Source organism: Seriola lalandi, unplaced genomic scaffold (genome assembly GCF_002814215.2).
Source record: "Seriola lalandi dorsalis isolate HSWRI2012SDOR001 ecotype SW California unplaced genomic scaffold, Sedor1 jcf7180002054672, whole genome shotgun sequence".
NCBI lineage: Eukaryota > Metazoa > Chordata > Actinopteri > Carangiformes > Carangidae > Seriola > Seriola lalandi.
This window is the reverse complement of record NW_019525225.1, coordinates 1,209,380-1,236,787: the sequence shown is the minus strand read 5'-3', so window position 1 is coordinate 1,236,787 and position 27,408 is coordinate 1,209,380. Positions and strand designations below refer to the sequence as shown.

Sequence of the window (27,408 nt, the reverse complement as noted above, 5' to 3'; positions counted from 1 at the left end):
GTCATTCTATTCGGTTTAGATGGCTGAACATGGGGGGCTTTCAGGACAGGAGGTTGCCCAGAGATGGAATTGGTGCCTGAGTGTCTCTCTCAATCTGGCTGGACAGTTGCAAATGCTGCTTGGAAGTAGATTATAAAGACTGTGCAGAAACTGGCATTTCCATGGCGCAGAGATCCTGGATTTGACCTGCAGAAACAATGCAAGATAGAGTAATGTTACAAGAACTGGTTGTTGAGTTTGCATGCATGCACAGCAAATAATTATAGCTGACAAGCTGCTTCTTCTGGCATTAGAGAGTAGCTAAAAGAATTTGTCAAATTGAATTGTCAATTAACAGAATTGTCAATTGCCAATTAAGTAATTGATTAATCATTTAAGTATTTTCAAAGATTAAATGCCAAATAAACAGTAGTTCTAGCTTCTCAAATTGGAAAATGTGCTGGTTTTCTTGGTCTTCAATGACAGTTGTCACTATAATGTCACTGATATCTTACAGGCAGAACAAGTAATCACTTGCGCTACTTGAGAAAATAAGATTTATCGATAATGAACGTAATGGTTTATTGGATACCATGGACATCTTTGATGGGTTTATTGTAAAATTTTACACCTAAATCATGGAGTCTATGTTCCATACTTTTTGGATGGAGTCAATTTTAAGATACATTTTCCATTTTAAGATTGATCCTGTTGGTTGATAGCAGCATGACTCTTTTGATTGCCATTTGATTTTCTACAGATACTCAAGGTCTGCAGAGTATGAATCCTGATTTTTTACTTTATACAGTACTTGGGTTTGTAATGGTAATTTCAACTTCTTTGTAAAATACCCAACCTCCCACCTTCTCACCAAAGATACCAGACTTGTAAATTCAATTCCTTTGCATTTCAACAACCTGAGACACCCAACCTCTCACTTTCTCATCAATGTTCAAACCCTTTTGTATTTTAAATTGTGTTGGCTAGACCTCTTAACTTCACACTTCAAGGGGGTCGGTGCCAATACCTGCGAGAGACAAAAGGTAAGACGCCGACCCCACAACAGACAAAGGATGTGAAACACACAACAGGGGTGGGCCTTTCCCTCAGGTATAAATGTTCAACTTTCCCCATGCTCGGGGTCTTTCTTCATTTTGAACCGCTCGCACGTTGATTGACCTTTTCTTTGCAAAGAAAATAAAACATTGTCGGCCGACGGAAGTCTCTATTTCATTCTTCACCAAGAGCAGAAAATTTCCACGACAGGTTCATGACAAAATACTTGAGAAACTCATGCCATTCCCAATCAGCTGTATTTTGGGTTACAGGCAAGTAAGTAAAAACATTACCTTCTATTCATCAGCAGGTTAACATTGTTATTGTGAACATCTTAGCCTGCTAATGCTAGCATAAGTACAGCCCCACAAAGTTGTTGAGTCTTTGTGTTGTTCCCACAAAAATGGCAAAAAATGTGTAAAAAGTCAAGCTCTTTATTTACCAATTCGTAAAGTGGTCTGATCCAGTATGCTGAGGTAAGGGAGGTAGATGTTGCTAGGTCCAGGAGGAGCAAAACACAATTTTCCATCATCCAATGCCACATTCTCACCAAAAATACACAGCTGAAAGAAACAGAGAAAAAGGATTAAATGTTAACGTTTTAAGTTTTGCCTATTTTTGAATACTGACAGGTACAGTATGTATATACTGTATGTGTGCTGGTCTACCTGCTTTTGCAGTAGTTTCTGTGTCAGTTTTAGAAGTGTGGTGCTCTGTACTCTTCTAAGGTCACTGAGTAGCAAAGTGGCTCGAGCCAGAGTAACACTGGACCCTGGTGGTATGCATGTCCGTCCTGACAGCAGGCTCACTGCTTCCTACACGCATTCAAAAACATACAGAACACAACAGCACTACGATTATTCTTAATCATTACACATCAACAACCAGAATCATACATCCTTGACTGAAAAGCAAGTACAAAAGAAATAGAGGCATCTGAAAAAAACAATACAAGGAAAAGCAATATATTCTTAATATAATAGCAATAATAATATAATATAAATACATTCTTGAAAACAGTGAGTTAAAATGATGACCCACACAGTATAATGATAACAATAGAAGGGATCATAAAAAACATTAAAGAACAAAAAATATGAATTAAATTCAATGCAAAACTTACAACTTGTCCGTCGTTTCCAAAACTCCTCCTCTACATACTATGTATCACAATGCACTGACCAAATGACAGGAAAATGTCCTTCAAACAGTCAGAATCCTTTATTCACAGCTGGCCTGGCCCCATTCTTGCTTTTAGAATTACCTACTCGTCATATTGATTTCAAAACCAACTTTTGACAATAAGGAAAATATAAAACAGTGACAGATCAGTCATCCAGTAAACTTGACTGACTTTAGTCACACTCTGAGAAAAGCCATTACATATAGAATAGAGGAACCTTTTGTCTGAAGAGATGGAAATATGCTATCACTACAGCGAGCAAGCAAAATAAGTCGCCATGATCGTATAGTGGTTAGTACTCTGCGTTGTGGCCGCAGCAACCCCGTTTCAAATCCGGGTCACGGCAACAATAGACAGGCAAGTTGTTTTATTGATTCTTGTTGAAGATGACTGTCATTCTCTACATTTGTCTACAGCATCATGGCAACAATACATAGGTACGTTGTTTACATATACTTGTTGCAGGCGTCTGGTGTTCTCCACACTCGACTATAATAGCACAGCTGTTTATATGCTATTCTGTGACAATCAATGTTATAAATCACACAAATGTACATGGGGCTAGTGGCGCAATGGATAACGCGTCTGACTACGGATCAGAAGATTCTAGGTTCGACTCCTGGCTAGCTCGATATAAACTTTAACTTACAACTCGTCTGTCGTTTCCAAAACTCCTCCTCTACATACTATGTATCACAATGCACTGACCAAATGACAGGAAAATGTCCTTCAAACAGTCAGAATCCTTCATTCACAGCTGGCCTGGCCCCATTCTTGCTTTTAGAATTACCTACTCGTCATATTGATTTCAAAACCAACTTTTGAGAATAAGGAAAATATAAAACAGTGACAGATCAGTCATCCAGTAAACTTGACTGACTTTAGTCACACTCTGAGAAAAGCCATTACATATAGAATAGGGGAACCTTTGGTATGAAGAGATGGAAATATGCTATCATTACAGCGAGCAAGCAAACTAAGTCGCCGTGATCGTATAGTGGTTAGTACTCTGCGTTGTGGCCGCAGCAACCCCGGTTCGAATCTGGGTCACGGCAACAATAGACAGGCAAGTTGTTTTATTGACTGTCATTCTCTACATTTGTCTACAACTTCATGGCAACAATACATAGGTACTTTGTTTTACATATACTTGTTGCAGGCGTCTGGTGTTCTCCACACTTGACTACAACAGCACAACTGTTTATATGCAATTCTGTGACAATCAATGTTATACATCATACAAATGTACATGGGGCTAGTGGCGCAATGGATAACGCGTCTGACTACGGATCAGAAGATTCTAGGTTCAACTCCTGGCTAGCTCGATTTTAACTTACAACTTGTCCGTCGTTTCCAAAACTCCTCCTCTATATACAATGTATCAAAATGCACTGACCAAATGACAGGAAAATGTCCTTCAAACAGTCAGAATCCTTCATTCACAGCTGGCCTGGCCCCATTCTTGCTTTTAGAATTACCTACTCGTCATATTGATTTCAAAACCAACTTTTGAGAATAAAGAAAGTATAAAACAGTGACAGATCAGTCATCCAGTAAACACTGAGAAAAGCCATTACATATAGAATTGAGGAAGGGCAATAGTGAGGTGGGAAATATCCATGTGTTGTATGTGAGGGGTTATTTTTCACAAGCTCTCCACTAAACAGGGCTTTGGTGAGGCACTTCAGAAAAACACATTACTGCATTTGCTAAGCTTCCATGCATTCTCAACTTATTTCTTAAAGTTGGCAGACATGGGGCGTCGTGTAACGTAGTGGTTTAAGCAGGCGCCCCATGTGTAGAGGCTACAGTCCTCGCTGCAGTCGGCCCCGGTTCGAATCCCGCATCCGACGGCCTTTCACTTCATGTCATTCCCCCTCTCTCTCTGCCTCCCCGTTTCCTGTCACTCTCCACTGTGCTGTCCATTAAAGGCATCAAAAGCCCCAAAAAATATACTTAAAAAAAAAAAGTTGGCAGACATGATTTTAATGTAGCAAACTCCCCAAATGGATTTTTCATTTGATGAGCCGAAGATAGTCCAACTAAGAACAGAAATAGCCCAAACTTTTATCTGTGGACACAGACTTGTCAAACATGCCTATTCTATTCAGTTATCAGTCTGTACGCCCAACTAATTGTTAATTGTTTAATTTAAATTTCCAAACTTAGGTATGGGCAATGTGTACATGCTTCAACAAATAATTATATGGTTACAATAATAACACAAACTTCTCCATTGGCACATATAAATGCTACTTAATCCCATATTTTTTGTCCATGTGAAAAGATTAGGCTACCATATTTTATGTGAATATATCTTTAATCCATAGAGACATTTTAGGTTATGAATTATAAGGACACAAAGACATATTTTATCTTGTAGCGATAAAAGAGGATGTGATAAAAAGTGATCTATATCTTTGTAAAATTCTACTGGTTGCCTAAAAAAAAGCAGCAACTAAAAACTGGTATAAAAAGGGTTCTCCCCAGTATTAAACAATGGCTAGACATAGTATGTGATATATATATGCAATGGAAAAAATAACATTTTTAAAATGAGTAACCTTCACTGCAGCTATAAAGGCCCATCATAGCTGGATCTAGATAATCCAAGGACAATATGGACACAAATTTAGGAGGGCAAGAAATCAATAACCAACTTGGTTCCCTTGCTCTGTTGATGTTTTTTCTTACTCTTTCTTTAGTAAAATTAACTAAAATATTTATGAATAAAAAGTGAAAAGAGGTGTTTGTGTGCATTGGTACCTGTAGCATTGCCATGCTGTCATCCCTCTTGCCTCTCTGTGCTTCCAATTCTGCAGCTTCAACCATCAAAAGGGCTTGAATATCAAGGTCTCCCCATACCGCACATTCATCAAGGCCCTCCTGTAAGACCTTAGCTGCCTCTTCATTAATGTTCTTACCTTAAAAAGACAGTCACCAAACACAGACATTTATATGTGCACTGATTGAATGATTCGTCATAATTCTTTATGCGGCACACTGGGCATAATATGCCAAGCCTTGTTATGTGAAATAATGTAAAGGTACAAAGTAAGTTAATCTTACATGTATTTCTCAAGTGTACATCCAGTACTAGTGAAGGGTAGATCTTTAATTTGTTTTGACATTTGAGACCCTTATGATATTAGTGTGACACATTTGTCAGAAAACATGAAAGAGCATCACAACACATGAGCAGACCTGGAGAAAGGGCAGCGGTGCCACGGATGTGTGCAGCTAGGCTGTGGACCAGAGCCAGGCGGCAACGCAGCCACAGAAAAACTCCAATTCTCTCACTTGCCTCAACTGCTCTGGGACAGTCTCCATGTAGGGGGTCTTTTGTACCCTGTCGACACATACAAGCATACACACCATGTACATCAATCACAGTTCTACTGCCGCTGTGTGGTTATTTGCATATTTTGAATGAAAGAACGTGATCACATCATCTTCATCATCATATTCCAGTTGATGACACACTCAGAGGTACCACTTTTATGCTGATGTTGTCAGCTGTTTCATTCTTGTTTCATGCCGGTTGTAATATTGTTATGTTTACAAGACAGCATACAGGTAAGGCTTTCATATGCATGAATTTATATTAACTAATTTATATAAACATGTTACCCATTCACTTCCAGTACTGGGATGTGGGAGCTCAGACACAGGTTTCTGAGAGCCAGGTAATCCTCTCATGATTACAGGTGACGTCTGCAGCAGCACCAAGGATGAAACTGCCATTTCTGAACTGAAGGAGGATATTAAAATGGTCAGGAAATACAAGCATAAGCAAACACACACACACAGTACACACACGTAAGACCACTGTACCTAATTGCAGTATGTCCTTGCTGCAGGCAGAGGTTGGCCTTTAGAAGATTTGACTCTATTGTCAGTTCCAGGTTCTCCATTTTGCTAAAGCACTGAGATATGAGCTGCTGTGAAATGGAGTGCAACAAGGAGGACGCTCCTTTCAACAAAAGGAACTATAACAGAGGAGATGACAAACATGGGCAAATTAACACAAACAAGTTGAAGATAAAAAAAACTGCTTCATATTTACTATGAGGTGCCAAGATAAAAACAGTTCAATGAAAAATTACAGGAAGTGGCAAATCCCTGAAGTAAAGATCAAAAGGAAAATCCCCAGGAAGTCTCACCTTAATCCTTTCTAGAGTCAGATTCTGTGTATCAAGATCCAGCACCTTTGGCTCTTCCATCTTTAGATAGGAGCTCTCAGTATCTGATCTGTCCTGTTCATGGTGTTTTGAGTTCACCAAACAACCTGTTATGCTGGCAGAAGCTTCTCCTTCAACAGAATCTGAAAGACAATCCCACTATGTGCATAAATAATTGTTTGATACTCAGTGACTCTTTTAGAATGAAATCAAATTATTTGTATTTAAAGTGAATGTTAATGCTTTAGTTCCCAAATTACAGCACAGTATGATAAAGATGATTAATATAATGGAATCGAGTTTTAACTTTAACTATTTCACCCACTAAATAACCAATCTTGAAGGTAAATTGGTTCTATTTTTTATCATTCTATTTATTAAGTATCGACGATAAGACAAATACATCTTTGGGATGCTGGATACCTGGAGAAATGGAGAACACAAAAAGGGCATGTCTTAATGTCAATTAAATGTATGATAGTTTAATAGTATGTCTCCAACCCTACTCCAATGAGAGATGTCACATGATCCAAATATAAAACAAAATAAATCACAGAGAGAAGTACTCTAGCTTACACACCTGGCACAGGAGGGCCATGTACGGTGTTACTGAGTGCCAGGACTAGTTGAACGCGAGCCAGGTTCAATCGGAGGCACAATGTGGATCCATACAATGTTTGGACCACTGGAGCAAAGTCACAGTTCATAAGTTCTTCCAAAGCCTAACCACAGGCACCACGTACACACAAAGTACATTCACAAAAAACAATGTAGTTAGCACATTTAGCAGTTTTCATTTGTCAAATGCATAGCTGAAACAACAGCACTGAGACTGAGAACAGGTCAATAAAGAATTTAGAAAATCTACAGAAATCCCGTATAGAAAGTACCTCAGCATTGTCCAGGAGAGATTTGTTGCTGTAGAATGTCTTGACAGGCTGCACAATAAGCACAATATATAATATCTATTCAGATCATGGCATGTATAAACAAACAAAAATAGTAATACTTTCAATGCTGTGCAGAGGCAGTCTGTCTCGCACTAATGTATAAATTAGATCTGCAACAGCAGATACAGTACACATACTCTCAGAGGATGGCAGGCAAACAACCCATGTGTTCACAATTCCATGAAAGATTCAGATTTATAGTATTACAAACAGAGCAAAAACTGTTACTAAAAGTACAAAGGGTATGCTAAGTGTATATGATGTTGCAAAATGTGTTGCAACAGTGAGATGCAACACATTGTAATATTACCAGTTGACACAGACTAAGAGAGAAAAAGACAAAGAGGGAACATATGTATATGTTTCTAAATGTATGCTCATACTTGGTGATCGTCTTTGGCAATGTAGTGTCCATAAGGCAGAAGGACACCTATTCCTTGTGTGAGCTTAACTGTCTCTTTTGCAGCTTCAGTGAACAGACAGAGTTCAGTAAGGGCACGTATCTGCAGAAAATACCAACGCAGGTTAAAAACTCTCACTGAGAACCACAGAGGAAAAACGTTCACATTTACAAACAGGAGACAACACAAAGGCCGACCTTAAGTATTTTGCCCTCAACAGTGCGTTGCACATCTCTGCACACAGTCCCCACAAAATGTAGGTAAAGAGCTAGAATGGGCAGTAGCTGAAATTACAAAGATAGTTTAACACTTAAGTCAATTACATATCTTGAGCATTGCAGTTCAAAATGAGGACACACAGACAGTGTTTACGTGCGTACCGTGATGTAGTATCCTGTGGTGAAAAGCCAGTGGCAGAGGAAATTAAGGCTGGTTACAGTGGTACCAAGGTGAACCCTGTGAGGTTCAGAGAAAAGGTCAACTCCAGGGAGCAGTTCATCTCTGATGCTGTGGGAGGCGTAATGGAGGTCGACTTGGGGTTGAGCCAGGGAGCAGCACAGCACACACTATGGAAGTGGGTTACACACACACGCACACACACATACAGGTATGTCAGAATAAATGGACATATACACACACACGATAAAACATACAGTCATTAGAGCGAAAACATTTAGTGTCATCATTCCTTAAATAAAATAAACAACATGTTTGTAATAAGAGAGATTAATATCCCCCAGAAGTATTACCTTAAACAGGTGAGCAGAGATGAGACAATACTTAGTCCGCTGTCTGATATCAGACGTTAAAATATACCTGTAGATAAAAACATCCCTCAGAAGCAAATAGGTTTAAAGGGATATGTTTGCAATCCACACAAAAAACAAATCAAATCAATGACAAACTTCACCGAAACCTACTGTGCAATCTTAGCAGTGAGCCCAGCAGCCTGTAGACATCCCCAAATGCCAGCCTGTTTCAGGGTTTGTTGAAGGGAGCCACTTTCATACAACACACCATCCCATTTATCTACAGCACCTGAGCTCTGTAAGGCACAATCTACAGCTTTACTCCAGAATGAGTGTGCAGCCCTTGAGATAAAACACAGACAGGGATTGAATTATTATAAGAATGCAAGGAAAATCACAAAAAAGCTCAACTTACACTTTTTTGCTGTACAATTGCAGGTGAATGCATACAGTAAAAGGCTGTAAGCTGACTTCAAGACACATACATGCACACTCTGGGGATAAATTTTTCTAACCTTGTGTTACCGTTGTAGAAATGTATGTTTCCCATTTCATGCAGCATCAAAACTCTGAGGGAGTCATGATTGTTGGCCTGGAGATACTCTGAAGAAAAGTTGGGATGGAAAGGAAAGTCAGACCTTTATGAACATGACAGCTTGACACATACTTAATTCAGATATTCCATGCTATTATCTTGTCATTTAGTCTGCTGGTACTCTGCATAACACAACATGTGGATACTTGCCTTTTTTATATAAAGTGTACTATAGAAGCCTTGTCTGGTACTTTATTAAGTATTAAGTATTTTGTGTTCTTACTAATGGAGTTGGAGTATGCAGCAGTGACAGTCGGCATGTGGTCGGTGCTGATAGGGAGGCTGTAGAGAGCATTTTGAGTACTGTAGTCCTCCTCCGTCAGGTCGCATGGTTGGATGTTTGGAGTGGGCATAACTATGGGGCTGAAATCCACCAGGCTTGCAGAATGGCTGAGACCTCTGCTCTGACAGTGCCGCAACTGTCCTGCAAAGCCTGGATAGAAACACAGACAGTGCAATATGTGTGAGTTTGAAACAACTGATGTATGAGTATGCATGTGTCCACTTAATCAGAACTGAACTCACAGGGCTGTGTGTATGCCAGTAACAGTGACAGTAATGAGCGACTATGCTGGAAGACTTGAAGACAATGTGGTCTTCTCTCAAGGGCTTGTTGGTAACAGCTCAGTGTGTCTTCTACATCCAGAGGAACGCACACAAGGGAGATGGAGCGCTGTATTTCTGCACCTTCGACACAGAACATATATGCAAGAAAACATTATCCATTTAAACACAACCTGTCCACACTTGTTTGGTCTTTGTACATCCTTGTAACATTTTGGTAATTTTGCACAATTCATACCACAATATCTCACCATTCAGGCATTCCTATGTTATTTTCTAATATTGGGATTTTTCAATTACAGGGCAGCCGTCACATTTACTACAAACAACTGTTTGTATGAGTGAAATATTCTGACATGACTGAAACTTGCTGTTCAAACCTTTAAGCTCAACTGCATGCTGATGAGTGGAGTTTGTGAGTGCTGCTTTTTTGTGAATGGATGGTTGCTGTGCATGGTGAGGGATCCACCCACTGAGCAGCTGGCAGCCTGCGTAGCTCCTGTAAGTTACCTGAAATTTGGAAAAGAAAGTACCACATATATACACATACAGTACAATACACAAAATGCACAAGTGCACACAAGACATGAATAAATTAGTTATTATACTTTCAATAGGGCAAAAACACATGATGTGAGTATATTTTCAGATTTGGTGTTGCTGAACAATAACTATACAAGGAATTACTGCCGACTTCATACTTATCATCTGATTTCTCGACCTCATCGAGTTTTTCTTCTACCTTTCAACTGCATTTGTTTGTGGAAGAATAATGAGATATATGACATATCACATAAAAGGCTGGGAAATGTTGTATTTCTTTTATCTTGCTAGGTAATCAAACATTAGTATCTCTATAGAACAGTTTTATTGGCTTGGGTTTCCTTGATATACTTTGACTTTCACTATAGTATCATACATAGCTTGAACATAGTTCTGTGTGTGGGTATATGGTACCTCTTTGCCAGTGGCCTTCTGTGTCTTGATATGGTGTGGCTGTGGAACTGCAGGTCCTCCAAAACTACTAATCCTTTCAAGCAGCCTCCTCTCAGCATGGATGAGTAAAGGAGTTGTAATCAAGGCATAACGTTCCCTGAGATAGGCGCACACACACACACACACACACACACACACACACACACACACGCACACACATACACGAACACACAGAGCAGTGTTTTGTGTGAGGATCCACTTAATATGTTTATTTCATGCTTTAAAGATTTCTATATATTACACTATTGTGAGTATGTCTTGTGTTGTCATGTCTTTCTACACCAACTGTATATTTCCTCGCTGTGACTGATAAAGTTTAAAAATTGAAAATCTCCACTCAAATCCCCTGTAATGATTAAAACCTGGTACTCATCTCTGGGTCTTTTAAATGTTGCTATACAAACCTATCTATAAATTTTACACTATTTGATTTGTGGCATCAATTTAATCTGTGTGTTCTACAAATAAAAAAATCCGTCTTATTCACCGTGTGTATGAGTTGAAAAGTAAGGCAAAGTGGGCCAGGCTTTCCCATTTGCCACTATCATGGAGCCGCTCCAGAGTGTGCAACACCAAGGTCCGAACCCAGCGCAGGTCCACCTGGGTGCTGTCATCCAGAGGGGCCGAGAAGTGAAGACTGGACTCCAGTTCCTCCTCGGTCATGTCGCTGTCATACAAACTCCACAACTAGTAGGGACCAAGATGAAGATAAAAAGTAAAAAACAGGATTGTGTTATCTTCACAAGACGCAGACTGTAGTGACCACAGCAATCAATGGCAACCTATCGATCACAACAGAATTTGCAATCTAGAGGTTTAGTTATTTTTGTTTTTATCTACTAGAAATGAATGATCATGTGTGTTAGCTTTTAAACAAGTAGCTACGTATTTGTATGAAGCTGTATGAGATACTTACCCCTAGTCTGTTCAGCATATCCATGATTAGGTCAGTAGCCAGCACCAGGAGCCGAGTGAAGGTGGTGTGCAGCTGTTCTGCTGTCATGGGGGAGTGAGGTTCAAACTGAACAGTTGATTGTACTATGAAAGCAATTCGGCAGCTTTGGTCCCACACAGTCTGACACACACACTGCAGAGTGGTCCAATGGCTGCCACGATGGGCCAACACCTGAAAAGATTAAAAATAGATGTAAAGTACAGTACAGTACAAGTGCAAGTACAGACAAATTCTGAAAGTGAAATAAAAAGTAAAATTATTGTACAGTATGTGACAGAATAAACACACTAAGTAAAATATCTGTGATTTTCATACAGTGACACACAAAGTTAGCAAAGCCTAGGTTTACACTGTATGGTCATGTGTAATTTCAGAATTTGTTTACTTGTATGCAAGTGTACGTCCATGTGTGTGTGAACAGTACCATGGCTTTTCTGAGATGTAAAGCAGCTTTGTTAAGCGAGTCGAACAGCATGGCAGCAGTGTGCCTGTGTGTCTCAAACTGCTGTTCCACAGATTGTGAGGGGTCCTCTCCCTCCTCACACTCTCCTCTGAGACAGAGTCATCAGCTCTAACGTCTGGTAAAAAAGAAGGGGACAAGTGATTAATTCAGAGCAGGTGTAAAGTTTCTCTTCCAATTTTTCAGTCAGCCATTTTCCTCACCCTCCTTTTTGAGCCTGTCTTTGTCTGTAACCACGTAATTCCTATGACCAGAGTGAGAGGAGTCTCTCTCCGAGACAACCTCATATTTAGAAGACTTCTGTCGCTGTGAGTTCCTCCGTACCAGGAGACCAGAATAGGCCAGAGAGAAACACAAGGGATTGAACTGGCTGTACCTGAACAAAGCAAATACAGTACACGATATTACAGGCATAAACACATGAATATACAGTATATTTTAAATAATTCATATTTTAAAAACTAATCATAACAATAATGACACAAATACCACAATATCTGACTTAAGGTAACAAAAATCAATACTAAATGTACCAAAAATTATGCAATCCTGTTCATGGGCAATGGGCAACAATATGTCTCTATGTGTTGATATGTAATGGTATCAACCCCCTTGGCCAGTAATCGATGAAACTAATCAATAGTTCCCAGAAAAACACAAAAAAGGTGAAGTAAAGCTGGTAATCTGTGTGTGAACCTGTGCTGCAGGGCTCCTCCATGTATCTGGTCCAGGCCCTGGTAAAGCAGTGCTATATGTGCCTGAGCCATGACGTAGTTAAGATGTGACTTCCACACTCTCTCCTCACAGCACATGTTCCTCAGCTGAAGCTGCTTCTTGTGGCGTTGCACCACAGACGACATCATGGTTATCAGGTTCTCCACAACTTGCATCTCCCTACACACATGGACAGTAGGTCAGTGCACAATACACTAATGCACGCAGCCACACACAAACATAGATTTTCGCAACACACACATAAACACAAACTGTACCTGTTAGTTTTCACTCTCTGAAGAGTGCTGTGTGGCATTTTCTGCTTTATTTTCTTTCTTGTGTCGTCATGAGAAGGTGTGTTCTTGGTCTGCTGCAAAAAGCAGCAAAAGTATTTATATGCTTATTTTATATTAAACAAAGTAACAAACCCTTCAAAATAACAATGGCAAAAATAATCATTAAATAGTGCATTCCATTTTTAGTTTTAGTTTGTAGTTTTATCTGCTTTCTTTGGGGTTAGGATACATACTTAATGAACTGCACTTAAAGTGGTGGTGAATTTTGTCTACAGTATACGTAAGGCACTAAAATTAAAGGCAGTTTTCAAAAAATTTGTGAAGCATATGACTACACAGTAAATTGGTGCTTCTTTGCAAAGTCAGAAACCAGAAAACTTTATCCCACATGAAAGATTTGGTTCTCTCATAAAACAGTTTTACCTAAGCGCACACACAGATTCATTGATAAGTAATGTGCATTTAAGAACACCCATAGTTCATTAAGCTTGGCAAGGTGAAAATCCAATGATGCCAGAGGGGCACCATCTGGAAATAGGAGAGATGCCACCCTCAGCTGCTTGGTAGAGCATTGTTCATAAAGTGTAATGCAAAAAAGAATATCCACCCATTTTTAGTATAGCACAGATGTTGAGGATACTGTCTGTCCTTATGCCCTTGCATGTTTATGTGCATATCTGTATTTTCACCTGGGGTTGTTCATTTCCTTTCGGAGTTTGAACACTATTTCTTCGTTTTCTATCACCATTTCCCTCCAAACATTTTGTGGACAGTCCCATCATCTCGTCACGCCTGACAAACAGAAAAACCATTCAAATACTGACAAATCTTCATCAGCGTAGGTAAAACTGCAAATATCCATAATAAGGTCAATAACAAACCACATTAAGATCCATAAATAAGTCGACAGCAATCCACTGTTTGACATTTTGACTATACCATTATTTGTTTTTCCAAAAATCAGCAAGGAGCTGGACAGTGAAAGTATACCTGGAAAGGAATTCAAATATGCTTTGGCCCCACTTTAATACAAGGTTGTGGTGACCTTCTTCCATGGTTCTCTGGAGTAGTACTGCCGCATACTCAGTGAAATATGCCTTGCGTCTAACCTTCATCACTATCAAGAACACACACACACAAAGACAGATGTGAATTAACAAGACTAATTATGCATTTAAAGAAGTATGTGAGTGGGCGTCGTGCAGCGCAGTGGTCTAAGCAGGCGCCCCATGTGTAGAGGCTACAGTCCTCGCTGCAGTTGGACCCGGCTCAAATCCCGCATCGGACGGCCCTTCGCTGCATGTCATTTCCCCTCTCTCTGCCTCCCCGTTTCCTGTCTCTCTCCACTGTGCTGTCAAATAAAGGCATAAAAAAAACTTAAAAAAAAAAAAAAAAAGAAGTATGTGAGTGTATGCTATTTACCATCTTGATAGGCATCCTTTAATGTGCTGCTGGAGATCAGCTCATACAATATGGTGGGATCCTCACTGCCAGTCAGTGAGCGCAAAATCTCTATAGAAATCAAGACAGTTGTATTCACTATAGAGCAAAACATTTGGATCAATGTCTAACTGCAGTGTCATCTATTATGCTCTAAGTAATTTAGTTACTGTTCACAAAACAAGTTAGCCAGCTGAGGGACTCAAACAAAAATGAAATTAAACATTTCTTTATAAAGAGATGTGTTACATGCCATTGGTTGTTTTGGTGAATAAGGTTAACAAGTATATAATATAACATATAATATATATAACAGTAGCCTAAAAATGAAAAGTACATGCTACATAATAATGAATATGTCATTTGTAACTGTCAGTTTTCATTGGTTGATCAGTAAGATCAACTAAGAATAGCATGCTGTATTATTTTGTTTAAGTTTTGAAAGAAAAGTAATCCTCACAAGTAAAAAGTCAGAAAGTGTCAACTTCTTGCTATACACACCATCTTGTGTAAGATGAAATAAAAAAATAATGAGACCAGTGTGTGTATGCCTGTGTTACCATTGTCTGCGGTTAGCGCTGCTTCGGATGTGAGTCTCTTCTTGTTCTTCGCATACAGTGCCTTCAGCTGAAGACTTATTTCACCCTTGACTGCAGCATGATGTGTCTTAGACAGCACAGACACAAAGAAACACACAGATACTAGAACTGTGGAGCAAGATATTCTTCAGTTGATGAGTATTAAGAATTTTTTATATCATAACATCACCTAAAAATATAGCAGTCTTTTGTAAAAAATCTGAAAATATATTGGGTAATTGTATTAATTTCATGATTTATTATCATTTTAAGAGGAAAAATCATGAAAAAAAAATCACTTTTCCACTCTTCCTTACACCCACAGCCTCACTGGCAAGTCTCATAATTTGCCGCTGGGCATCGTAGACCTCCTGGAGCAGCCTGCGACCACAGTCCATAACTGCAAAAGCCATCTCATGCTCCCTCAGCGCACGTAATGTCTGGTCAGGGAGGATGAGGAAAGAGAAATTATTTTGAGCAAGGCTCCGGGTTAATTATCACTTGGGATATCTGAGAAATGTAAGTTACTGTGGATGAGAGGACGGGTTAAATATGTAAAATGTAAATAAAAGTATGACTGGAAGTACTTTTATTGTGCACACACATAAACAGAATAAACCTTACACATACACATGCAGACGCACCTTTGACAAGTAGTAGGTGATGCAGGCTATCATGTGCATAAATGACTCTGAGATGTTTCCAGTCCATTTGTGTTTGAGAAGACCTGAATTCTCCTCCAAAACTATCAAGCATTTTTTTAGCACCTGAACATCAGAACACAGGCACAAACACACACACTTATGAATTATTTGTAGTTTGTATTATGCTACATCATAAAAAAGTGAAGTTTTCCTTTGTAAAACAGAATATTAAGACTTGTATGATATGGTTATTGCATACCTGTACCACAGGGTTGCATTGGATCTGATGAAAGATTAGAGGTGCCAAAAGGCCATAACAGCTTACTACAGCTTGCACGGCAGCCATGCCATCATTTAAGTACATTGCCAAGTCCATAGCCACCAGCATTCGCTCACATTCTGCCAGTCTGGCTTCCTGCATACACACAAGCACATATTATTAATTTATGTTATTTATGTTCACCTTTGGTCACATCAATACAAAAAGGCAAAAAAGAGACAAGAACACTTGTGATGCCACTATCAACAGTAACTATCAAACAAACTGTTTGGCCTTACTTCTTATATGTTACAGTTTTACAGTCTTATATGTTATTGTTTTATATATAATTTGACAAATATGTATATACTTCTCAATCTAGATTAAATTGTTACCTGTTCCCAGATAAATGGCCCATTGTCACTGAATGAGTTACAGTAGAGCGATCCCTGCTGAATGTTGATCTCTGTCTCAATGAAGATGGAAGTGAGGAACAACTGACACAGGTGAGAAGAGGAGCTTTGTACGGTCTGTTCATGCAGCCTTTAGCATGGTAATTGGGGACAGAGAGGGAAACATATGGAAAGATGATAGAAATAAGCAAATGCATAGAAATACAGACTCCTTTACCTGAACTGTGTGGATGTGTTTCCCTCCTTACCTTGTGGTAGCAAGTCTATCCTGTGTACTGTGGGACCCAGGGTCAGGGAAGGTATAGTGGCTCCACAGTTCCCTGCAGGCTCTCTTTGCTAAGGCATACTTTTCTGTTTGAAATGCTGCCTGAAGAAGGAGTCAAAAAAAGTCATAATCCATAATCCTGATTTTTCTCTGGCTCTGTGGGTATCAGTATTGCAGTGCTATGTCTTTTCCCTTGTCCAATATCCTGATAGTGAACACAGCTGTGTGAGTCAGTGTTAATCATTATCATGCCTAAAGGCTCTCTATTCCACCCTACACCCAAATGAGGTAAGATTTACAAATATGTTAGAATGAAAGTGTTGGACAAAGGTTCTGCTGTTCTTTCCCAGGAGTAGCACCTGAACCTAACAAGTGATAGGTGTGGTGAGGTGACATATTAGTACCAAGTAGAGACTTGTGTACCTGAGCCAAGTGAGCCCATGTGGAAAGCAGTGGTACAGGCATGGATGCCAGCAGTGGGAATGTTGTCGCCCCTATGGTGTTTCCAAGTAGCTTTCCCTGGCTGTTGTAGGCTGCAACAGCAAACACATATTTCTGGTTGGGAACAAGCCCCTCCACACTCAGTACACACTCACCAGATACTGCTGGTACCTGGAAACAGACAAAGTCAGGGCTTATATCACAACATACATCAGGTCAAGTCCCACTACAACTGACACTATTTGTGAAAGAAATCAATTGTACCATATTTCCAGTTCCTGGCAGGCTGCAGTCTCCAAGGCGGACTTTCTGGTTAATACCCTCAGCTGCACGGCCACAAAGCTGGTACCAGCACACCTGTAAAGAAAAAAAGGTACAAAGAGAAAGATGAAAAGTATATAAACTGCGTTGGATTATTTGCGACTTGTTAGATTAGTAAAACAATCACATAATTAAAATCAGATCTCACCTGTCCCTCCAAATTATACGTTGCTGGAGCAAAAGTTAAGGAATGGTCAGTGCGTGAGAGTAGGATGGGGGGAGGTGGAGGGTTTTCCTCTTCTTCCTTCAGTCCTTTGTCTTTATTTTCAGCAGGTGTCTTAGAAGTGGTGGAGATATGCAGTCGTCTCTCCTCTACTCCTGCTTTCTCTATCAGGATGGAAGCCTCCTGGCAAAAACACAACACATGGACAAACCAGTTGAATATTCATTACATTTAAAGCTCAACTCAATCACCAGTCCTTAATAAAAGTGGCTACATCTGAGTCTGACACCATACTTACACAGTATGTACTGAAATTAAATGTGCCACTGAGGCTCTAAGTGAAGGTTTAAAGTCCAAAAACTGACTACACTAGTTGATTTCATTATTTAGCAGGCCTTCAGTCAAAGATGTAACCGGAGATACCACCAGAACCAAGAGAGCATTTATTACAGTTAAGCCTTATTAACAGGATAATGGCTCTGTCTTAAGTGTTACTTACTATTTTTCATAACATTATGTGGAAATATATCAACAGCTGGCATGAGATGATATCAGCTTTTTTTAACATTACATGTGTATTTGTGGGTGTGTCTAACAAAGTATGAATCATGCACATGTAACCTCTAGCAGACTCTTGGTTTTGCTGCTCTTATTTGGTCCCATGCTGTTGTACACCAGTAAGGCTTTCTGGACCAGAAAAAGAGCTTTGGACACCTTGTTCTTCTTGATCCGATCCAACAGTTCAGACTCTGCAACTAGACACAAGAATGAAAGTATCAGGAGAAGCCACTTATTTAGACCCATTATTTGTGTCTGGAACTAGGCATGATATAGACATTTAATTTTTAAATCGATATTCTTTTGGAATATTTACACCAACTAAGTTCTGTTTGTGAATCATCAAATGCAGGAGCAGGAAGTTTCATCATTTCTATTAATGTAAAATGGAGTACAAACTCAATGTAATTAATGAGTGATGAGTAATTTTGTCAGTGCGATAGTGAGTCTGACCTGCATTAAGCTGCAGTAACTTGAGGGAAGCTCTGTGGTAGATGATGTCTAGCTCTAGATGAAGGTCTGTGGCCAGCAGAGGCACACGTGTGGACTGAGTGTCTTGAGAGCTTTTCATATCTGAATCAGCCTTAGTTTCCACTTCTTCTTTTTCCTTCTTACTTATTTCATCTTTCTCATTTCCCTCTTCTGATAGGGAAGGAGTCAATGGAGGGAGGGGACAAAATTTCTATCAGAACAAGAGCAAAACAGGTTTTAGCAGCACTCAACCACTGTATATTCTCACTGTATACTGATTTATTTATAATTTTAATGTATATACAGTACTGAGATCAAACTCAAGGCAACGCCTGGTTTAGAACTTAGAACACTTAAGTTTTACTGTGTTGAACAGGTTGACTGCCTACCTGCATAAAAGCAGAGTCAGTGATTGCTGAGCAATCTTGGGTTAGCTGTGTATCTACGCCCTTTGCCAATGCTTTAAGACCTCTCCTCACCAACTCACACACCTTCTGAAGCATCTCTGTACTTGAACTCTGCAAGCACATACAGACACACATATTGTACAATGCATTTAAGTTTGCAATATTTTTGAAAAACCATACACAGAATACTGTTTTTTTTTTTTAACCTTGACAATACATGGAAGTATAATTTGATGCTATACAGTTCAACCATTCACATACCTCAAGAAGAGAGAAAGGGCTTGGTTTCACGGCATCACTGTCTGCCTCAGGAGCTGCTAGACAAAAGACATTAGAATAATCATACTGTCATAACTATGGTTGGGAAAACATTGTATATACTGCATATTATGAATAATGTGTGTGTGTGTATGTGTGTGTGTGTGTGTGTGTGAGATAGAGAGAGAGAGAGAGAGAGAGAGAGAGAGAGAGAGAGAGAGAGAGACTATGGTGGAAGTTTCCCAGATGTCAAATACAAGACTGAAATTCTATTACGATCAAGCACAAAAGTGATTTCAGCTGTCCTACAGACCGAGAAAGGGCATATGGTGGAACCTTATCCCTTACCTGGACATTGTGTTTGATTACTGCTTTCAGCTGCACTCTCTAGCAGTATGGCCATTGTGTAGATCATCTCTGTTGTCATTATGCAGTCCACAGTTGCCAGATCAGAGGCAAAGGCCACCTCACACAGCCTAGATAGACACCACAGCCACTGCAAATATGTTTAAAAATAATACCACACACAGAAATAAGTCTCTAAAAACTGCGTTGATAAGAAAATCTATGGTCACTGTAGATGAAAAAGTCAACCGTGCTTACCTATTTAAATACGTACCTTATCGTAATTATCAACCTTCTCGAGGTAGTGTGTAAACTCTGGGTTTTGCAGCTTATCCCTTTGCATCACCACCTTCACTTTACCCCAGATAAATAAAAAAACTTCCAAAACCAGTTCCCTGTCTGGCTGTACCTCCTACAAAAACACACACACATACATACATAACACACACATACACAGACTAAAAAGTACTGCGCTATATAAATAAATTTTTATCTGAACCCTACTCGCAGATCAACCCCAACACAAGCATATACACAATATGGAAACTTACAGGAGCGCAGCCACAAACTGTGTTGTGCAGGGTGTCTACCAGGCAAATGAACTCATCACTCATTGAGAATGAAGACATGTGTCTGTCTGTTGGAAACATCAAACACCAAACTCACATTAAAATTCAGACACAGCTGAAATAAGTGTTGGATATTTTGTAATCAAGTAACTGAGGGCCAGTGTTAAACACCTTATTAGAACATAATGCTAGGTTATGAACAATCTCAAAGCATGTTAGCTAATATTCAACAGGCATTAACCAGATTAAGATAAAACAGTGCCCCTTATCATTTAAAATACTTTCTGTTCGAAGGCAACCACAAGCAATCAAAGAAAAGACGCCAAAAGACTAATGAAGTCTGGATATCAACAATAAATCAATTACGAGAAGATATTGTGGACAAAACCCAGTTTCTATTAATCAATCAATTTATCTAAAAAGGTTTAGAAGCCTATATGTTGCACAATTTTACTTTTGCTACCATCAATCACGTTGTCATCTTTAGGACGGCTCCTCTGGGAACACAGCAGATTGTTGAAACTGTCGAGTAAAGCAAGCTCCATCTCTGCCTTCCTGAATGACTGACCTTCCACACCCTGATACAGAGAGACAAAAAGAGACTCACAGTCAAGCTCATTCAGAAAAACAACACACATTAAACTCAAACTGGAAACACAAGAATACAAAAGTGAGAACTGATAGAGATGGAATGTATTCCCCTTTTTATGAATAATGAGATTGCTGTAGATTGCTTGTGTGCCACTCACAGACAAAACCTGTAGCATCTCTTTGGCAAGTTCAGTGAATGCATCTGGCTCCTTGTACTGAAATAGCAGCTTAATGAACCTCACTGCAGACATGATGGGTACTTTGTTTTCACCTAGTAACACAACATCACATCATTGTGACACAATTTTTCCAAACCACTGCACAACACAAACACCTTGCACTGCATCATAAAGTGGTGTATAACATGCTGATGGTAATGTAAGAAAAAAGGACAAAGAAGACTAACCTGCAATGGCTGAATCCATTAGAGTGGATGTCGATGTCAGTGTACTAAGACACATGTATGGTTGGTCATCATACCTTTGCTCACTAGTAGTTGTTACTCCTTAACATACAGAAACAAAACACGTTACACAAGCTCATTACTTAATATATAAAGTGAACATTCTACACCTTAAATACCCAATTACATTTAAACAATTACATCTAAAGCGTCTGCTGCACCTGTATGTTTGCTCTTAATCACATACTTACTGTAATTACTAGAGAGTGTTTTTCTGCTATGTGTTCGTATTACTAACCAGATAATATACTGATGCCAGCAGACAGGAGTTCCAGGATCACTTCTTGCAGCTCTGGTTCATCTGGCATCCTCGTTTGCAGTGGTTGTCTGCTGCTGTCCCAAAGTGCTTCTAAGATGCCCAAGAACTGTGCTGCACTGTTGTCAAACAGTCCCATTAGCGTACGCTCTGTTGCAGTACGGGGCCATGGCACCTAAAGTAGATGCAGTCAGACATACAATTCTAGGTAATGTAACAAGAACAAAATTAGCCTACAACCTAAGCAAACATCCTGAGCCTCAGTCCATTATAATAAATACAGTAAAGTAAGGCTTAAAAAACTGCAAAGTAAACTGTTTATTTAATAATTTAACAGGAGTTAGCATGTGTTTGGATGGTCTACCACATAAAATATGTCCTTTAAATTGACAGTACACTTAAGTCTGATATTTAACACTGAGTATGATGACACATCATTAAAGTGGATCTAATTACATTAGGCATGTCTTTAAGGGTGCTTTTGGCTTTGACTCTGAACGTGGGTTTGGTTCTCCTTCTGGTCTCATACACTGCCCGCTTGAACATCATGGCACCCAGCTGGAAAAAAAAGATCTCAATCACTTTTAATTTGATAAACCAAAAAAAACCACATCACTATTGTAAAGGCAAATGTAAAAATATAAACTGTTAACTTGGGATCAGAAAGTCACAAGTCACGAAATCTATACATCTACAAAAGGCAACAATCTGTATGTGTCTGTATTCATACATACAGCAGGGGCTATTGAACACTGCTGTAGTTACACACCGAGAGGTTTCTCAGTGAGAAAGACGTTATGAATGCAGAGCCACTTAATGCTAATGAGACATGAGTTGAGAAAGAAGGAATGTGGCTTCTCATGCTTGGGCAGTGTCCACTGGACTTCACATAGTGCTTTAATTTATTATCATTGTATGTGTAGATTATATATGTAGATTGGTATTTGGTTTTATATTTACATGCACTACATGTTCCTTACATCCTTTTAATGTTTTTCTCTCCTGACTGTGAAACTCACTGTCAGTGAGAAATGCAAATGATATCTACTCTATATTTTATCACAGTAACAGTAGTAAGAGTATGTTTTGATGAGAGGAGGCTCCTGCCTTGATAGACGCCTCTTTATAAGCTCTCTGAGTCTCTCTGGTGGCAGGAACTTCACTCTGCTCCTCCAGCTCTGCTAGCTCATTGATTTTTCCGAGGGCTCTCCTGGAAAATTCCTGAAAGTATTTGGAGACACACAAACAACTCCACAAATATGGAATAGGACTTGCAGAAAAAAAAATCAGAAATCAGAACCTTTTCTATGTGACTTCAATATTCATTCAACATGTCCATGCATAATAAACCTGTGACCAGTATTCTATATTAACATGGAGAATGTATTATTTAATTATGTGTTTGAAACAGTAAAATCTTGATACAGCAAATACATGAACATCAAAGCAGAATTTTATTATATAATCCTTGGTAATTAGGACTATATAATAAAATTCAGCATATTAACACCAGGTAAACTGCTGTAAAACTGGCTATCGGAAAACTGCAGACAGATTGAGAAAGGGTGTACGTTGGTATTTATAACTTGTTATTATCAGTCTGTGAATAGTCTGTTGACATTATGATGATTGTGTGTTTGTAGGTGTCTGGATGCATATTATGTGTGTCTTTCACCTCCGCCTGCACTGCAGCCTGGTTGTCATAGTAACAGTGACAGACAGCACAGTAGAGTGTGACAATCCATGGCAGATACTTCGCAGTCATCAGTGGAATGGAGAGCTCAAAACTGATGCTTGCCCACAGAAGGTACTCCAGTGCCTGAATCAGATCACAAATGGTGGCATAAAGTATTCTAAAGAGTGACACTCAGACAATTATATGCACAATATAACTCACAATAATTTCTGGTTGTATCACATCATTCATGGGGTAAAAATACCACTCAGTTTTAGGAGTTGCATGTTGTCTTTTTTTAGTCACAATACTTACCCTATACTATACCATATATGTACTTTACCCTATACAATACTAACCTAAATCCTAACACACCAGAAGGAGGGTAAGGACACCAGCCAATGTTCAAAAGATAGTGAATCACACTTCAATCAAACTCACTTTCCAAAACTCATAGTTTTTCAGTCATAATTAGCACAAACCACACATCACGTACTATTAGTTACTCATCCACTCTATCTTTCCCTTTAGAGTGTATCAGATGTGGCATGGCAAAAACAACCTTTTGAAAAGACTCTTTAGAGGATGAATAGTCTGTAACAGCTGAAACAAGATATACAGTACTATACGTCCCATCTATCATCTATCTATGAGTACCTGTGCACTACAATTCATGGCCATCAGATAACGACAGATGGTGTAGATATGTAATGAACCTGGAAAAGATGAGAAAGAAATATAGAGAGATGCATAGTAAGAGGTTAGTTCTGCTATATGACATCAAATACAGTTGAATTCTATAATTTCTTACTTCACTCTAATAACAGATGAACTATCATTACTTATATTGAAGCATGCTATGTAATTTTCACTATATCTTGTTCTTGTGCTAACATATTTCCAGGAATCACAGGGTACTCTTGGAAGGTTAACCTGTTACTCTGACGGCATCAGCTTTGTTCACAATGTTAACTTAGTGGATACAATCCTTGCATCTGGAACGTCACAGGCCCTCTATACTGGGCACATTATCAAAATCTTCTCTTTCCCTTTCACAACTCAAATAGTTTTTCAAAATTTTCTGTCAGACAAAAATCAAACACTGAACAAATTACATAAGTTGTACAAATATACCATTATATATTTGCCAGCAGAGGTGTTCATGTTGCTGAAAAGCCTGCATCATTATCCTGATGAAGTTCAGCACACGCAGCAGTTTACAGAGTCCCTTCTGGCTGAGGACGCTGTGCCTTTTCTCCAGCTCAAATATACACAGGGCAGAGCCCTGCATTGCACGGATCTACACACACACACACACACACACACACACACACACACACACACAAACACATTCCATATATACAGTATATCAGGGTTCACGTACAAACGTCTCAAAATATCAATGACCTCTCTCCACATGACAACATCTCTTATGAACAAAAATAACAAAATAGAATAAGCATTTTTCACTTCACAGTCAGACTGTCAGCAGTCAAACATACCACACAAAGACAAACTACAGACAAGCTTGCATAATACCATATACCTTCAAGGCAAAGGCATCTTTGTCTGTATCAAAACCTTCAGGGAAGAAGCAGGCCATGAAGTGGTCCACATCTGTGATGTCAGTTATTTTCACTGTGCTGAATTGCAGTAGGTGGAGAGTGTAGCCCTGCCAAAGAGCCAATTGGTACAACTACAAACAAAGAGGATAGGGAAGAATAACTTAATGTCAACCATAAATATGTGCTGTGCAAAGGACATCTTGGCCAATTCCTGCAGTCAGTTTTGCAGGAGTAAAAAAATTAACTGGCTATTTATGGGACCAGCACTCAGCTGCTACAGCAGTTATGTACTGATGAAGTCTAAGAAGGGGAAAGAAGCAAGCAGTAGCAGTCAACATTGTGGTACAAGAGGTTGTTAATGTAGAATAGACAAGACAAACTGTATATGTGCAGCAACTAATAGCACAACTTAAATTTATCACATTACGACATAAATTACAATGATTATTAACCTAAAGCATTTGGCAGCAGCTTCACCTGAATGACTAATATCCTAACAAGCATACTATGCACAGCAAGCAATACTGACCAGGGTTCCTTTCACCACCCTGATTATGTGGAGTGATAAAATAATGAAGCAAGGACTGAATTAGTTTTTGATGGAACACAACATTTTGTCGGTAAAGCAATCAACTTCAGTTGTGGAAACTACATAACAGCTGGTATTATTGAGGCTACTGTGAATTACCTTTATTCCATAGAGAAAATCTGCAATCTGCAACATGCGCTCCTGGTACAACCTTGAGGGCAGTCGATGTTTGTACTTTCTCCATATCTCCACCAGGATTTTAATCCTTCAAAATGACAATCATGACAATCAAATTGAAAACAGGTTAATGTTAAAATAGATCTATAACTAGACTGGCAAAAAGGACACTAAAATATTGCTGATTCACTATGTATGTAATATAAAATCTATTCCAAAGTTGGAGTACCTGTTCCATACACTGTGTATCTATATGGCACTCCAACTATCAGACTAGAGCCCTCTTTGCAATCAACTCCACTGATTATAATTCAGAAAATGTAAAAAAAATTCTGCTTGTACATTTTGGCAAGAATGAGTGCATCTAATAGTTCATAATCACTACCACTAGCTTTACTCATTCATTGCTGTGATGCAGCTGCAGAGGAAGTACTTAGACTGACTTTCAATTAATCAATTAATTATTTTGTTTGTAAACACCCTTAAAACAATTGGAAATGTTCATCACAATTACCCAGAGCCCAAAGTGAAACCCTCACGATGCTTTTCTGTCTGACCAACAGTCTGAACTCCAAATTACTAAAAATAAACTTACAATTAGATTTACATTTAATTTACATTAAAATTTAAATTAGGAAAGTAGGAAAGCGTACTTTCTTAATACTGCTGTGTTGGTCAGGGGCCCAGAATCGTCAAAATTTCAGTAGCATTACAACAAAGTCAAGCCTGGCCTTGTGAGTTTGCTAACGTAAAAACATTGTTTAATATGAGGGATTTTTAGACTGTCAGTAACTGTAAGACTGACAGTCTATAAGTGAAATAAACTACATGTTTAGCGTTAATAATTAGCGTTAACTTGTATTAGCTGAAGTTAGCTTGGCTTTTAACATCTTACCCTTTAGCATTAGAGCCGTTGTCTTGACTTCTTGAAGAAACGACTCGTCTCATCAGTGTCATAAACGAGTTAATGTCCCGTTCAAAAGCTGAAATGACTGGGTTTCTTTTATCAATTATGCCGTAATATGAAGCCGGTAAGTCCATTTCTGTGGTCACAAAGACAATTTTAACAAACCAACATATTTTTGTTAGCTACTATATCCAACAACAAAGAGCTCAAAGCGACTGAGGCATGTCACCATGGTAACGACGCAAAAGAGAGAGGAGGCAGGGCAACTCACACGCAAGTTCTGTTTAAAAACACAACAGACCCACAAATTCAACTCTCAGGCTGTATTTTGTAGAATCAGACAAAAGCAGTTTCGTGTTTAAAGAAACACTATGTAACTTCTGAAAGACAAAAAAAACACATTCTTTCTCTTACAAATCAAAAGCTACATTATAATCAATAAGACAGTTTCTCACTTTACAGTCAGGGGTTTTACTGCCAAATCTGTCTTGGTCTGGTGTGACCAGTATAGCGACTGTTTAATGCTGGCAAACTGCAGATACTGCTGTATATTGGTCAGTTCATTGACTTGTTGACTCTTGTGATTGTTGTGCTACTGTTACACTATGTTTTAGCATTTACAATTACCCTGTAGCCTAATTGTTACATAGCTGTCACACCTTTAAAAGGTCTACTTGCTTTGAATCTGGCTTTTGTACTTCATGACAAAAATCATGACATCATCAAGGCACATAAAGGCACTATAACAGTGATTGCATGATGGTTTGAATGTTTCTGTTGAATCTCTGTGCTTGCAGATAACACAAATTCAACAGTTCTCCTACTCTGGAGACAATATGACTGGGAGGAAGAGGCAGAGACCGAAAGAAATGTGGTTGGTACAAATGTTGCACAGTTGGAAAGGACTTCATATTTTTCATCTGAGCTCATAGCAAAATGATACATGCTTAGAGTGTCACCTAATGCTCTCCCATACAAACTCATCAATTCCCATTCAACCACACTTCCACTCTGCTTACAAACCTAAAGCTTCT

At 39.0% G+C, this 27,408-nt stretch overlaps 1 protein-coding gene and 2 non-coding genes across 3 annotated transcripts; 2 read left to right on the top strand and 1 right to left on the bottom strand.

Moving 5' to 3' along the window:
• Positions 1–1,469: 1,469 nt before the first annotated feature.
• Positions 1,470–26,508, bottom strand: cfap54 (cilia and flagella associated 54). Its single transcript, XM_087178058.1, is given in 57 exon segments — positions 1,470–1,598; positions 1,704–1,850; positions 4,985–5,142; positions 5,423–5,567; positions 5,849–5,969; positions 6,053–6,207; positions 6,382–6,542; positions 6,980–7,121; positions 7,290–7,337; positions 7,733–7,852; positions 7,948–8,034; positions 8,131–8,316; positions 8,500–8,566; positions 8,671–8,841; positions 9,015–9,102; positions 9,318–9,527; positions 9,620–9,781; positions 10,039–10,168; positions 10,616–10,751; positions 11,142–11,341; positions 11,571–11,780; positions 12,034–12,152; positions 12,155–12,187; positions 12,273–12,445; positions 12,766–12,963; positions 13,062–13,144; positions 13,769–13,871; positions 14,070–14,196; positions 14,502–14,591; positions 15,080–15,185; positions 15,421–15,537; positions 15,742–15,864; positions 16,001–16,156; positions 16,396–16,543; positions 16,662–16,780; positions 17,102–17,290; positions 17,384–17,476; positions 17,589–17,786; positions 18,225–18,358; positions 18,615–18,843; positions 19,022–19,150; positions 19,301–19,353; positions 19,646–19,793; positions 19,935–20,054; positions 20,194–20,279; positions 20,675–20,789; positions 20,961–21,073; positions 21,209–21,307; positions 21,504–21,696; positions 21,978–22,079; positions 22,629–22,742; positions 23,197–23,340; positions 23,854–23,912; positions 24,331–24,496; positions 24,743–24,892; positions 25,450–25,555; positions 26,363–26,508. Coding segments are annotated over 57 exon segments (7,554 nt in total).
• trnar-acg (transfer RNA arginine (anticodon ACG)) lies at positions 2,777–2,849 on the top strand. Its single transcript has one exon. It is a non-coding gene; the product is annotated as a tRNA-Arg (tRNA).
• trnar-acg (transfer RNA arginine (anticodon ACG)) lies at positions 3,471–3,543 on the top strand. Its single transcript has one exon. It is a non-coding gene; the product is annotated as a tRNA-Arg (tRNA).
• Positions 26,509–27,408: the final 900 nt, after the last annotated feature.